Source organism: Orbicella faveolata, unplaced genomic scaffold (genome assembly GCF_042242905.1).
Source record: "Orbicella faveolata isolate gen_17 unplaced genomic scaffold, um_ofav_v1 contig_1, whole genome shotgun sequence".
Classification (NCBI taxonomy): Eukaryota; Metazoa; Cnidaria; class Anthozoa; order Scleractinia; family Merulinidae; genus Orbicella; species Orbicella faveolata.
The window spans coordinates 7,181,589-7,196,819 of NW_028301536.1; the positions used below are offsets into that span (position 1 = coordinate 7,181,589).

General features: G+C 36.6%; 1 protein-coding gene across 1 annotated transcript in view; it reads left to right on the forward strand.

Moving 5' to 3' along the window:
- Positions 1-11,432: 11,432 nt before the first annotated feature.
- LOC149117892 (uncharacterized) overlaps positions 11,433-15,231 on the forward strand; it is a 41,345-nt gene continuing 37,546 nt past the window's right edge. The window contains exons 1-2 of the mRNA XM_089287217.1: positions 11,433-11,512; positions 14,813-14,875. Coding sequence (XP_089143343.1) covers positions 14,824-14,875 — 52 coding nt within the window. The 5' untranslated portion in view covers positions 11,433-11,512; positions 14,813-14,823. The remainder of the gene's footprint in view (positions 11,513-14,812; positions 14,876-15,231) is intronic.

Genomic DNA, 15,231 nt, shown 5'->3' on the forward strand with positions numbered 1-15,231 from the left:
ATCAACATCACTTCTATGGTCTTAATTTTTGCTCTTTATTAAAGCGCATTCTTTTTAGCCTCGCTCAGCTAAATTTCGGAATAATTATAAAAGGAAAAACAAAAATGAGGCGACAAGTCTTTTCATGGAGGAAAATAACTAATAAACAAAACAGTGAACAATACGTTCTTTTTTGATCTTTCATATCCGTTAGTCGTTTGATCTACAAAAACAAACATTATTTCTCCTATCTGTAGTTGTTGTTATTTTAACGAAATACTTTTTGCTTCCTTTACACAGCGAGCTGATTCTAGGTTGAGGGGTCATAGAAACTATGTTACTAAGTACATATTTTCACCAAACTAAAACATGACATGGGGATTACAGCTTGCAAGCACGCTATTATCACAAAAACATAAAAAAAAAAAAATTGGGAAAACTTAAGCACTAAGCAGATTAAGACATGCAAGGAGCGGATTAGCGGTTGACAGGAAGATTAACGCCCACATATTGGTTTGCGGCGATTCGACGGAACTGAGAGAGCGATCACCCAGCCAAAAACTTCAAAATGAAATCGTTCGAAAGCCAGATGTTTAGAAACTGCGTTTCTATCGCAGAAAAAAAAACAGTTGCTAATACATACCATTGACTCTCATCCCCCCACGAATTTTTGTCTTAATGAGAGAGTCCCTCGTTAAAATATAGCGTTTAAGCCGTCATATGGTGTCAAGTAATGGTAACAGTCTCATAGAACAACATGCGGTTTTTTTTTTAATAGAATACATTTGATACCAACAAACAAAAGCCGCCAGCAAAACGCAACAAAGTCTATCATCAGTATTCTCCAAGCCACACACCAAGATGTAATGGATTTACAAGAGTGTCTTGAGATATCTTTTTGGATTAATACTACTTAATGCATTTGATATACTTAAGCGGAAACCGCAAAGTCAGGCTTTGTTTGTTTCGTGTGTGATTCGTTGCGCTCTACATTAATACCAAAGTGTTTGCTCTCTCTTTTCAAATATGAAACCCCACGAGAAGAAAAGGTAAAAATTTGGCTGCTTGTTTCCATTGCATGAATCGATTAAGATAATCACTATGGCCCTATAGATTCTTTGCATCGTATACTGTAGGTAGCTTCTCAACCTCGAAGAGTTTTGTCAGGCTGCGCTGGCAATTGGCCGGTATACCTTTGAATACAACTGGGTGAAGAGAGAAACTGTGAGAGTAAAATGTCTTGCCCATAACACAACAAAGAACTCCAGCCAGCCAGCTTGAACACCGACCAATCTATTTGGAGTCCACTGAACCGAGGTTAACAACCAGACACCGATTTGTCTCTTAAGGATAAAGTGACAATGTCTAGTTATCACTTTGAGAAGCTATCATGTTATGTTATACAAAGTTTCGACACAAAATTCCACGACATATTTGAAAAACATGGTGCCATACATTGTTTACTTTTTAGCCCAATCGAAACATTTTCTTCATCCTGTTTGGAGTTCAATTAAAAGGAAAAACAAACAAACAAACAAACAAACAAAAAACCAGAATATTCATTAAAAACCACATTGTCTTCAGCGAGAAACATTGAAAATGGTAAAATTGGAACTTCAGGGCTGGTGAAAGAAGCTTTCACTGATCATGATGACTTGAGCAGATAGTGGCTGACAGTGCAAGCAAAGTGCAAGTATCTCGTTTTTCACAAAGGTACTAAAAAGTATTTAACCTTTTCTTTACATGGAAATTAAACACGAATGGCGAGGATGTCATCATCATCATCATCATCGTCATCATCGTCATCATCATCTTCATCTTCATTTTATTTAGTGAAGCAGGTTACAAAATTTGCAGCCAATGAGGCTGATGTGGACCTACAATTAACTAAATAAAGTATCATATTAATAAAATAAAGTACAATGACTTAATAAAATGTCATGTTGACCTAAAAGCTTGGGTACAATATAATAAATACTCATAATAGGTATCTAATAATAAGCAAGATCACTGTCCTTATTCTTTATAATAATAGCTTTCTTTTCGAGGAAAAAATTATGGATATGGAATAGAGATTTTCTTAAGATAACTTTAAAAGGATTTATGTTGACTCCGGAAAGGTTAGCTCTGGTATTTATAAAGTTCCATGTATGAGGTCCTCTGTACTGGAGAGAATGTCCATAACACCAATACAGCTATTTACCCGACTTACAATACTAATGCAGTTACTTACAATACTAATAATACAATAGGATTACTAATGCCACTTGTTTCTTTCGTGTTCTTTATTTAGTTACTCATTTCACTTATTACTGCACTTATACATCCATTTATTTACTTGTTCGTTCGTTATTGTGTTTCTTTATGTATTTGTTTATTTAGTTTTCAAACCTAATTAAAAGAGAACGCAAGTCCGGAAGTCATATTTAAGCGCGGTGGCACGCCTGCACTCTCTTCACGTCACCACGTCCAGTTATTAAAAGCGGTGATCTTTGTTGAGGAAGTGGTAACAGGAAAATGCTAGGTTATTTAATTCAATTAATCACATTACGATCATGCAAAAGAGTTTTTGTTGTTTTCATAGTGTGGGCACGAACATTTGGTGCGTGGCTGACGACAGGCAATAAGAATTGAGTTCCTTTCTAAGAGATCTCAGCTGGAGAGCAGTTAAACTTTTGCTCGGTTTGTCAAACACAAGACACAGCTTTAACGTGGGAAAGGAAACTAATAGAATGTCAAGCATGCTTGGATATAGGCAAAAACAGTAAAAAGAAACAACAGAATATGCACGGAACAAACAAAAACAACCTTGCTTACAATAGCTAAGGTAAAAGTAAAAAGCCTGTTTCATGTCACTTTAGTTAAAATCTTGCGTATAAGTAACGAAAGTTTTTGGAAGCCCTCCAAACGCCAGATGAAAGGGTTTCCAACAGCCACAACCCAAACCGCTGTAATCTCGTTTTTCAATGTTACTTGGAAAAACATGAAACGTTTGGGATTTAATACTAACTTGTGTTTGCAAGGAACAAAGACTACCCAGTAAAAATTGTTTATCGTAATTAACAATTATTCACCGAAGTGGAGGTAAATATCCATCACTTTCACCGACACTTAGGTGAATAATTGTTTTAGTATATAACACACAAGCTGAATAACTAGCAGACCAAAACGTTATTTTATGTGTGACAAGCGGTCGGAAACTGTTTAAAATCTCTCGCGCCGGCTGCTCGAAGGTGAATAGTACTTGCTAATCACCTCCAAGTTAACCAATCAGAGCGCGCGAAAAGCACTATTCACTTGTGTGGTATGTACTAAAGAGGATTATTCCAGATTCCCCTGTTGTTGTGCTGGTATCGGTGGATAATGTAACAATAGTTTAAAAACAGTTCTAAAAAGATTTCGGTGATCTCACTTTAATAAGACCTTGCTTCAATGGAAGGCAAAAAGAGCAAATTTTGAACGCGAGGAAAGAAATTAGGCTACTCAAAAGCAAACTAACTACCTCACTAAAAGCCCTAAAATGTCGAGCTTCCTGAGATATTTTACAAATCTTGCACTGGTAAAATGGACTTTATTTCCCGTGAAACATGAACAGGTCTTCGCTCTGCTGTATTTTTATTCGTATGTTCAAGGTTTTTCCACAATCCAGTTGAAAATTAATATTCCTCAAAACTAAATAATAAAGCTATAAAGACGTAGAAAGCATTGCCACCTAGAGGAATGCCTCGTTGCCGAATCTGTCAAAGTGAATACGTTCTCTTTTGATCTTGTAATTTGTCGGTGGTTTGCGCTATAAAAGCAAATGTAGCAAATATGCAGTAATTGCTTAGACTAATTTACATAATAACTATGTTACTCGGTAAATAATTTGTACTGGTTTAGTAAAGGGGATTACAGGCTGCAAACACGCTATCACCTAAGGAAGTTAAAAAACGAGGCTAGGCCAATTATCTAAGGCATGGTAACTTCGAGATTACTTGTTCACAGGGAGATTAACGTTTACAGACCGGCATATCGTGATTCGACCGAAAGAAGGTGGGATGTTTTGAAACTGTTTTTAGTTCCCCCTCCCCCCTCCCCCACCCCTCCCCCACTCTCCCTCCCAGAAAGAATGGTGCCTTAGTCGGGGATCAGTTATAATGTCAGTTATTTCCAGGCCAGCAAATTTTCTTGCTAATTCTATTAGCTCTCCCTTTTCCAGCGGGTCCCCAGGTAAAGGATACTCAGACACTTGAACATTGCCTCGGTGAAATTGTATATATTGCTAAAGTGGTTTTAGAATAGAGGAATGCAAACAAAAAGGACCCGATCCCCTGACCACTTGAAGGTTGTGTCATTTCAAATATCAGATAAGAGATCAGTTGAGCTCCATAGCAAGAAAGACTGCCTCGACTTTGTCTTTAGGAACTTTTTAGTTTTATAAACAGAAAGACGCTCAACTTTTCTAGCAAAGAAAATGGTAATCTGACAAGCTTTTTTTATTCAATTTTATTTTTAAGTATAAACAACAACGCAACGAGTTGGCATATTTTAGAGTACATTAGAGTCGCGGTGAGTTGCTTATGTACAATCCAAACTGATCGTCCTACATCTAGAGCTATAGAGAGACTCCTGTAAGTCCATTATATCATCGTGTGTGGCTGACAAACCCAGTCCTAATGATAAAACATGATGCTTATCATTGGTGGTTTTTGTTTGGTCCATATCAGAGTAATTCAAAACTAAAAACGCCGATGTTATTCTCTGTGATTATCGGCTTGGCCACTAATACAACAAGAGCCTCGATGTTTAGAAGCTCCCGATAACTCGAACCAAACGGCGTTTCGCTCCCCTCAGTCCAACACTGTAATTTTATCCTAGATTTCTCGAACTGTATCCGATTTTTCAAACAAATTTTCGTTTCGATCCCTCGGAGGTATGAAAAGTCGGGATTCCACTGTATATCTATATTGCATCACGTTACTAATGGACTCTTAATAGTTCACAACACAACATTTACTCTCCGTAAAGCTTCATAATATATGCAGTAATAGAGCCTTTTGGCGATTTGTATGAAATAATTTTTAAACATCCTGATTTGAAATTATTTTTTCATTATCTCCTCGACGATCGCTCTCTCGAAAACGATTCACTCTGGGTGGAGTTGTGGCAATGTGGGCGGTAATCTCCGCATCTTACGGTAATTCGCTTAGCCCTCAAGTTAATCTTATTGTTTTCCGGCTTTAACGAACCTCTACAGTAACCTATTAGAAACTTAGTTTCAGTTGCTCTAAACGAAACGCTGTTTAGACAACAAGCTGGAGTGATAGCTGCAAATGCAAGAAAACAACATTTGTTTTCATAGCTCAAGTCATTAATGGAATAATAAGATCAAAAGACGGCGTGTTGTTGACGTATTTCGCAATGTTTTGAAACAATTGCTACAGCTCAGATGTATCATTGAGAAGTTGACTCCCTTTGTCTGCTTTGACAAAACAATCTTAATGGATAATGCTTTAATACAACGCAGAAAACTGAAAAAAAAAAAAGAATAAAATTCGATTAACCAGATCAAGAATTGTTTTGCTTCCGAGCTTTGCAAATAGTACAAGAATCAAACAAGCATAAATTTGAGTCTGAGAGTTGAGCGCGCTTCTGTACAAGAACTTTACAATTCTATTTCGTTACATCCTTGCTGAACTGTCTAAGGTTGTTTCGTTTGTCACGATGGTAAAATTTATTTATAAAGGAACGCGATCGAACTTTGCGTTTATTCGATTCCAATTTTTAAACTTCAACCTGCCACTTGGGCCATTTCGGCGTTCGAGTAGTGGCTTATCAAGCCGGTGCTTATTTCCGGTCTCTGTGGCGTGAATCAACTAGGGGGTATTCTCCCTGAATGGGATGCTGGTCCATCGCAAGGTTACTCCCGCATGAGTAATTATACGCCAGAATAAGACACTTGAAACTGTCACAGTGCCTCTCTCCACCTATGGCTAAGTGTAGAGAGGCACTGTGACTCTTTATGTGTCTTGGTCAAGAACGCAACGCAATGACCAAGAGCTCAAACCTGGTCGGAATTCAGAAAGTGAAGTATAAGTGGTTTAAAATTTGAAAAGTAGATCTCTGAAAAACCAAGACTGGTACAGTAGAACCCCGGTAACTCGAACTCGAATAACCCGAACTCCCCCGCTAACTCGAACTAAGTCCCATCTCCCTTGGATTTGACCCCACGTTTCAGTCATTTTAACCCGGTTAACTCGAACTCGGATAACTCGAATTTCCTGCTAACTCGAACTAAATTTCGTTTCTCTTTATAAAAATTTATCCCGGTAACTCGAATTCTGGTTCATGTAACTCACCACGGATGTCCTCCCATTAGCTTTTCTTGTAGTGTAATCGGTAAAAACACTCAAAATTAACACTACAGCAATTTGATTTTAATTAGTGCAACAGCCAAAAACGTTATGAAAAGTACACATGCATTTCTAACGAGATAAGTTTTATTTGCACTACACCCCACCCAATTTTTCTGGGAGTAACCCCCCCCCCCCCCCCCCCGATGTATTGTATACTGAAGTGCTGAAAAATCAGTGAACTATCAATTACATGTATTAACATGGCAAGTTGAATATTCAATCGACCCCGATAACTCGAACCCCCACTAACTGGAACTGTTTTTCGTTTCCCTTCAGAGTTCAAGTTACCGGGGTTCTACCGCAGATACTAAAAATTTGGCACGTTTTCCAAAAGCAGCTTTGTGGGACAGTTTTGATAACATACATTTAAGGGTTTCACAGCTTGGCGTCAATAGCCTGAATTTTCTTTATTTCACCTCACAACCCACAATAGAAATGAAGAAGAATTTCAAAAATGGGCGTTCCATATAAGCCTAATATATAGATTTAGCCAGGCCGAGGAGCGGAGCTCGTGGGCCGCTTTGTTCAAAACCCGATTAAGCTAGCCCAGGTTAAGCGAGAATTTTTATCTGAGTTTTGTAACTTTGCGGTGACGTTTTCTGTTTATATCTTTGGATTAGGGTTTTGATTTTGAATAATCTCAAACTACACCCTAAAGCAGTAAAAATCACTTGTATAGAAGATAAATTTTTACTTCGGTTAACTTTTAATCCTGGGTTAACATTAGCCCAATTTCCGAACAACCCGGCCCTGATTACAACAAATTAACCTGACATGAGCCCGCGTTCCAATCGAAATCAAGTATTTGGTCACATGACCTCGATGACCTATAAACCTAGGCGCGCGATATGGTCAGGTGATACTGGTCAACGGATACCTTGTTTTGACAGGTGTCAATTGACCATAACATGGATGTCAAATATCAAAGAAGTACGCTGTAAACAAAGACTTGGTATTAGCTGGAGTATGGCCGCCATGTTGCGTGGCGTCGTCGTCGTCGTCGTCGTCGTCGTCGTCGTCGTTGGTTGCACGCGCCCGCTATCCATGCTGCTAGCCATGTTGACCACGAAAAAAGAGTTGCGGTGGTTCTTATTTCCTTGCATACATGTGGTTCTGTTCCTATAGTTATGGTGTTCCGTTTGGCGGCCCTTCGGGCCGCCGGAGCTCCGCTAATAAACTATTAGAAAATGGGTCGAGTAGTATGGAATTGAGGTAAGGTTACCGTATATCTTCAGGGGTGTCTCGCGTGCAAGCGACGTAGCGAATGCAGTTTAAGCGGTACATACCTAAACCCGTGTATCAAATTAAAGCTTACAGAGCTAGCTATCAAACTTTGCCAAGAATTTTGAAATAAAATGAATTGTCGAATTTTTCACGACCACTAAATTCGAGCGCCCTAATCACCTTTCGAAAGTTACAAGTCAAAGCGAATTTGTTTTTCGCCAATTTAATTTTTTCCTCGGTTTCAGGGCCCAAAGCGCTTAAAAAAAACGTGTCTGTGTTTTGACATATTCAATCGCAGTAAAAAGTTACAGAACATTTTCGAAATAGGTTTTAAAAAATGTGGAGTGATCGTACAAAAATCGTTCTCGAAGAAAAAATATTTCGAAATTAACAATTCACAGACACATTTTTGTAGTTTATATGTTAAAGTAGCTACTGTCCAAATTTGAGGAATATTGAAAAATTCCCTTTGAGTTAGAACTCTTTAAAGTGTCTGCTTCAAGCGAAAAAAATTTATTCGAGAAAACAGCTCTAAGAAAAATCTTCTGCTTCGCAAACAAACTCCGCCCACAAACGCCGTCAACTGGGTTCTCAGATAACTGAGCCAATCAGTGCAGGGAAAGTTTATTACCATTAACTTCCTGGTGAAATTTACGCGCGAATCTCCAAAAAACCCTTGTGTTTCGCAATGCGCTCAAGGCGCCGTAGCTCGGTTTTTCTCGAAGCTGGTCACTCTGGCAAAATGGGGAAGACGAAAAAGAAGACGAACGCTAGAGTGGCTAGGCGAAGAAAACAAATAAAAGAAGGCACGGCGGAGCAACTGTGCATGGATAATATTTCAATGGATCTCAATGAGTCCAACAATTCGTCGATATCGGACTCATCAGAAGAGTCTCTGTCAACATCTCTGTTATTGCTGTTTCCAAATTTCTACAGAACCTTTCTTTTCTCTTACCCCGAATTTTTTGCCCTCCTTATACGATAGCTATAATTTCATTTGCGTGGCGAATTTTCGCTTTTTCACTCATCGATGTATTTCCATTCGTTCTTCGCTGTTTTCGCTTTTTCGAACTGGTCCATGTTTTTAACGTGGTCTATGTTTACTTATAGCTTAACAGAATTACACCTAGTACCAAAAATGCTTGGTAGTCAGAGCAACAATGCTGATCAACCGAGTAGTCAATTCATGACATCCGTACAGGTAATTCCCGCGAAAATCGTCTCGGTTGATTGCATACACACCATAGGGCTGTCAATGAAGAGGTAAACTTTTACTTCCGGCGAAAACGTAAAACCGCCATTTCTCTGCCAATATTTAGTCTTTTTCAAATTTTTTTTTGAGAAATTAGAGATTCTTCTTCGACCACTACGTTGACTCAAAAATCCAAATTTGAAGAAGATTGCCGACCTGAAGGTATACTGTAACCTTAAGTCTGTCCAACACTAAGATGAGTTTAATCTGTCGACCAAAAGTAAAGACAAGAGTTTTTATTGACAAAGAGGATATATTTTTACTAATGTTAGCTAATTTTTGGGACAATTATAGGAGACAGCTGGTGGTGATAAGCTTGCCGTTATCGACCGGTATGTATTTGGGTATTGGCTACAGGCTACAAAAATTTATGTAATTCCTTCCAATCCACCCGAAGCCCTTCTCCCACAATGTCACAGAGCTAAAGTTTGAATTTCAAATACAAGTAAAGGTATTAAAGTACTTCGCAAATAACAGTTTCCCCGAGAGTGGCCGTTTAATAGGGGTTGAATTGTATAATGCGATTTAGCCAAACAGTCTGACAGGACGTAAATGCTGGAAAGACCGTTCTCGGACAATGGACTCGTCCTAATAGAGCGTAGAATAGTGTGTGGCTAGTGAACTAAAAGCATAGCATGGCTACATAAAATGTAGCAGGAAAAATAGAAAACCAGTTGAAATTTGCTGATTTTAACTTCTTTGCCATTCTGATCGTGAAATTAGCTGCCTAATCTGCTTTACAACAGCTCCTTTGTTAAAGAGAAGAATAAGAATGGGAGCCAAAATGGCGGCAAATTTGAAATTATTCAAAACTTATTTTTGAAATATCGTTTCGTTCAAATCGAAAATTTGTTTTGCAAAACTAATGTGGGCGATGAGCAGATTCAAGAGAAGAAGAAAACGAAACAGCATTGGCTGTGGGCCACAAACGTCAAAACTGTTAACTGATAAAATCAGTGATCAAACATTCAATTGTTATGTAAATATTGTCCTTTCAATATATATAGAATGGCTTAGTAAGGAAGTTAAACGAACCAAAATAAATTTGTTTGTGAGTTCTTCCGGTCAAGAATATTATTTGAGCAAAGGGACAGATCTGTTGAATTGAAATAACGATTGATTTAAAAATTGATAATAATAATAATAATGATGATGATGATGATGATGTTAATAATGATAATAATTAAGAATAGTTATTGCGCTTCGTCACAACTTATAATGCATGATGAAACCACCTCGCCTTATTTTATCAAGAGATTGCATCTTCTTTGTTTTGAACTGTTTTCAAATTTCCCAATCATTAACGAAACGTAGTATCGGCATCATTCATTTATGAATTTTTTTTGCTGTTAGAAAATCGGATGATTTTAACAAAATTTAAGAAGAAACATTGGAGTTCTACAATTCAAAGACACTCGTTTAAAACAATTATAAAAGCAGCATAGACGAGCTTCAAAACTAGCACCAAATGGTAGGGAGCACAATAACTTCAACATTTATTATTATATGGCTTGTGTTTGCAACCGATATAACGCGCACTCTGATTGGCCAATTGTAGGGCATTATTCTCCCGTAATTCCCGCGGGCCGATTTCGGGCCCGCAAAACCAAAGCAAAAAAAAAAAAAAAAAAACATATAATAAAGAAATTATTAACCTCGAACGCTGGGTCTTTACGGGAAAATCTAAAACCTCGGCTTTGCCGTATTGACCTCGCTATCGCTCAGTCAATACCGCGATGTCTCGGTTTGAGATTTTCCCGTAAAAACTCTCTGTTAATAAGTAGTCAGTAATATATATTATTCACTCTTATACCCAGAGTGGTGCATTTCAAAAACATTTGGTTAAAAAACATGAAGACATATTTTTACATTTCAATGCACCGTGGGTTAGATAAGTGTCACAAAGCTTGATAAGGCTTTCTGCAACACGATAAGTCCCGTAATGAGTCATCCCGGCACGTGCGGACTGTTGATTAAAGGTACAGATGTTTGTCGGTAGATCTTAGTTCGTAAAGAGACTGAACGATTAACTCAACAGTGACATATGATGAGCGGGTGCTATTGTTTAAACGTTCAGTTTTAAGATTGTAATCAAAAGCCAGAGAGTTCCGTTAATCTCTTACCTTCTTAGCGCAACATATGTTCAAAATATTCTGACAGAGGGCGCTAGTCCCACTAAAAAGGATTGAGCGGGTTTTTTTTACATTAGATTGTAACATGACTGTATTACTTTATGTTAAGTCTGAATTGGTAACAATAAATAGACATAAGATGAGTGGAATTTAACTTAGAGTTAGCATCCTGCACAAAAACAAACAACGAAACATAAAAATTACGGAAATATTATTAAAAAAAAAAACAAAAAACAAAACAAAGTAAACAGCTAATAGGGCTTTTTTTGGAAAGAAAACAGGTCGTTGATGAAATATTTGTCAATTTTAGTTGTTTAAGTCCAGTTAATTATGAGGAATATGTCAGAAGATAGGCGGACAATATTGTCAAAACGTTTGGTTTTAAGATAATGCACAACCAACAGCTGTTGACTGATATGGTTAATTTGCCTTTCTGTGTAAAAACTCATTGTTTCTTATCCTGGTGAATTCGTCGTACTGACTGTCAACAGAAAGCGACAATAATCTTCTTGCAAGCATTTGATGAGGTTTGTTTATGTTCTTTACTTATCGTATCCCAAAGCTATAGCTCTAAAGCCAATATTTGAGTCAACTGATAGCGAAACCAAGACGTACAGAGGAGAGAACATACTTGCTATTTTCAAGTCAAACAGATGATTCGTCAAAACGTTTATTTTGAAATATATTTTGTTCTTCCTCGAATCATTTCTCAGAAAGGTAAAGGGAGCCAAAATGGCGGCAGATTTGAAATTGTTTAAAAATCATTTTCAAAATGGCGTTTTGTTTAAATCGAAAATTGTTTTTCGTAAAACTCCTGCTAGCGATGTGCAGATTCAGGAGAAAAAGAGTTAACGAAACAGCATTGGCTGTGGGCAACAAACTGTCAAAATATTTAACTGATAAAATAAGTGATAAAACGTTTAATTGTCATGTAAATATTGTCCTTTTAGTATATAAGGAATGGCTTGGTTAGGAAGTTAAACGAACCAAAATAACTTTACTTGTGACTTCTTCCGGTCCAGAATAGAAATTCAGAAAAGGGACAGATCTGTCGAACTGAAATAATAATTTAGATAAAAAATAGGAAAAACAATAATAAAAACAAACTTTATTAAGTACTTTTTCATACAAATTTGAATCTTAATTATATCTGGTAAAAATTCAGAAATTCTGTTGTTCCTTAAGTTTTGTCCCTAAAATAATTTCTGTAAATAATAATAGTAATAATAATCTATTTAATAATAATTAATAATATCAATTACAATTATTATTTATTTAATAATTATTGCGCCTCCACAACTAATAATGCACGATGTAGCCACCTTGGCTTATTTCATCGAGATGTTGCATACCCTTTATTTTGAACTGTTTTCACATTTTCAAAACATTAACGAAACGTATTATTGACATCATTCATTTGTGAAATTGTTTTTTGTTGGAAAATTGGATGATCTTAACGAAATTTAGGAAGGAAAATTTGGTGCTAAAATTCAAGGAAACTCGCTCAAAACGATTATAAAAGCAGCATAGATGGGTTTCAAAATTAGCACCGAATGGTAGAGAGCTCAAACACTTTAACATTTTAATACTATATATTATTCACGTTTATACCAAGAGTGGTGCATTTCAAAAAAAAAAATTGGTTAAAAAACCAAGAAGACATATTTTTACATTTCAATGAACCATGGGTTAGATAACTGTCACAAAGTTTGACAAGGCTTTTCATAATACGATATGTACCGTAATGAGTCATCCCGGCACGTGCGGATTAAAGTTTAAAAACTGTTGATTAAACGAAGGTACAGATGTTTGTCGGTAGATCTTAGTTCATTACGAGACTGACTAATTAACTCAACGGTGACGAAGATGAGCGGGCATTATTGTTTAAACGTTCAGTTTTAAGATTGTGATCAACAACTGGGCCAGAGAGTTCCGTTGATCTCTCACTTTCTTAGCGCAACATACGCGGACACAGAGAGATGTTCATAGTTCGCGCTTTTCATAAGAAAATGTTCTTACAGAAGGGGCTAGTCCCATCGAACATGATTAAACGGTTTTTTAACATTCAAAGTTTGCAACATGATTGTATTACTTTATAAAAATTCTGAATTGGTAAGTAAAAATCGACATAAGATAAATGGAATTTAACTCAGAGTTATTATCGTGCACAAAAACAAACAAACACACAATCAAACATGAAAATTAGTGGAATATTATTCCAAAAATCAATATAAACAGCTAGTAAAACTTTCCTTTGGAAAGAAAACAGGTCGTTGATAGATATTTTGCAATATTAGTTGTTTAAGTCTGGTTAATTATGAGGAAAATGTCAGAAGATAGACGGACAATATTGTCAAAACTTTTGTTTTAAGATAATACACAACCAACAGATGTTGCCTGATATGGTCAATTTGCCTTTCGGCGTAAAAACTCATTGTTGCTTATCTTGGTGAATTCGTCGGACTGACTTTCAACAGAAAGCGACAATAATCCTCCTGCAAGCATTTTATGAGGCTTTTTTGTGTTCTTTACTTATCGTATGCTAAACTTTTTGCCTTTAAGTCAATTTCTGGCTCAACTATTGACCAAACAAAGTCGGACTGACGGAGAGAACATACTTGCTATTTTCAAGTCAAACAACTGAATCGTCAAAACATTTATTTTGAAATATTATTTATTCTTCCGCGAATCAATTTTGAGCCAATTTCCTTGATACTGCTCGTATTGACCATTAATGCCATAAAAATTAATTTGGTATCACGTAAATTAAAAAAGAAAATTTTTAACTTAGGAAAGATGAGTTTTCCACTGTTTTCTTCTTTTTCGACCTTCTCCACGAATTAATTAATTGAGAGAGCTGATTTATTTGAAATCCATAGTACTTTGAAATCCATAGTACAAAATACGCGGAATGTGTTCGAGATTCCGCTTTTGTGGCGAGTTTAGCCCGTTCAGAAACGCACTTCGTACTGTTACAGTTTTAAAATATTACACACGAATTTATTGAAAATGCAAATTTATTGCATCTCAGCGAGACATTTTATCCAAGGAAAAAGATAAAACAAAAAAACAAAAAAAAACAGTTGTATATACCTTATAGCTGCAACATGTTAAAAAAGATAAAACAAATTATAGTTATAACATTTCTATGTAGGTTCATGGTAAAGCTTAATGATAAAAAAGGGGGAAAGGATCTTACTCATGCTATTAGTTCACTGAGTTCTGGAGGTATATTATATATGCGTGGCACAAAAAAAAGGATCGTATTTAGATAAGAAGTCGAATAATGCGTCCGTGACGTTCAAGGTATCTAAGACGGATTATGCGTTTAGATATACGAGATATAAGACGCATAAGAAAACCCAAAGAAGCATGAAACAGAGTGATGCGTTATTCCTATTCCTATGGGTGTCTACGACACTCTCAAAAATTTAGAAAAAAATCAGAAAAAATATGGGAATAGTATAACTGTAAAGATTTTCGATATTAACCTCGATAAAAGAGCCGTTCATAAACCCAAAATCTGCCAAAAACTGAAATTCAAGTAATAAAAAGAAAATTCAGATGAAAAAGCCTTTGGAAACATGGTTGCTATATACATATAACTAATGAATGCTGCTGAAGAAAGAAAAGTTTTAAATCGGTGCGGGCACTTGAAGCCCCCACCCCGCCACCTCCTTTCTCTACAGTGTGTACAAGGTTAAATTCGCCATGGTGGTTAATTCAAATCAAAGATTTCGCTCTGTTAATTAATTAAGTACTTTAGTTTTTATCTAGAAAGTGAAACAGTTTATTTTAGTAACTATTTCTTTCTTACCATTTTTCAGATGTGAATGACATGAAGTCGTTATTGAGAAGTAAAGCATCGTGGGTGTTGATTGTTATCATCTGTAAGTGTTCCTTGTTGACTTGGCGAGACCAACCCAGCCAAATAAGTCACTGAACCGTACCAAAAAGGTCCGGTTAGTTATTTATCGAACCGAAATTCGGCCATGAATCTGACGATATTAGGTAGGTGACTCGATATCGCAGGGTATGGGACAGTAGACACGGTTTCTGATTGGCTAATTGTGAATTTGGGTAATGCAAATCGGCAAAGAAAACAAAATGAAACTCCCTCAAATTGACGATCAGTTGTAATAGCAGGACTAAGGTAATACACAATACACAGTGTCTGACCTTAATAAAAACAAGATAAGAACTACTCATTTTTCTTTTGAACATAATTTGGTTCAATTGGTAATCA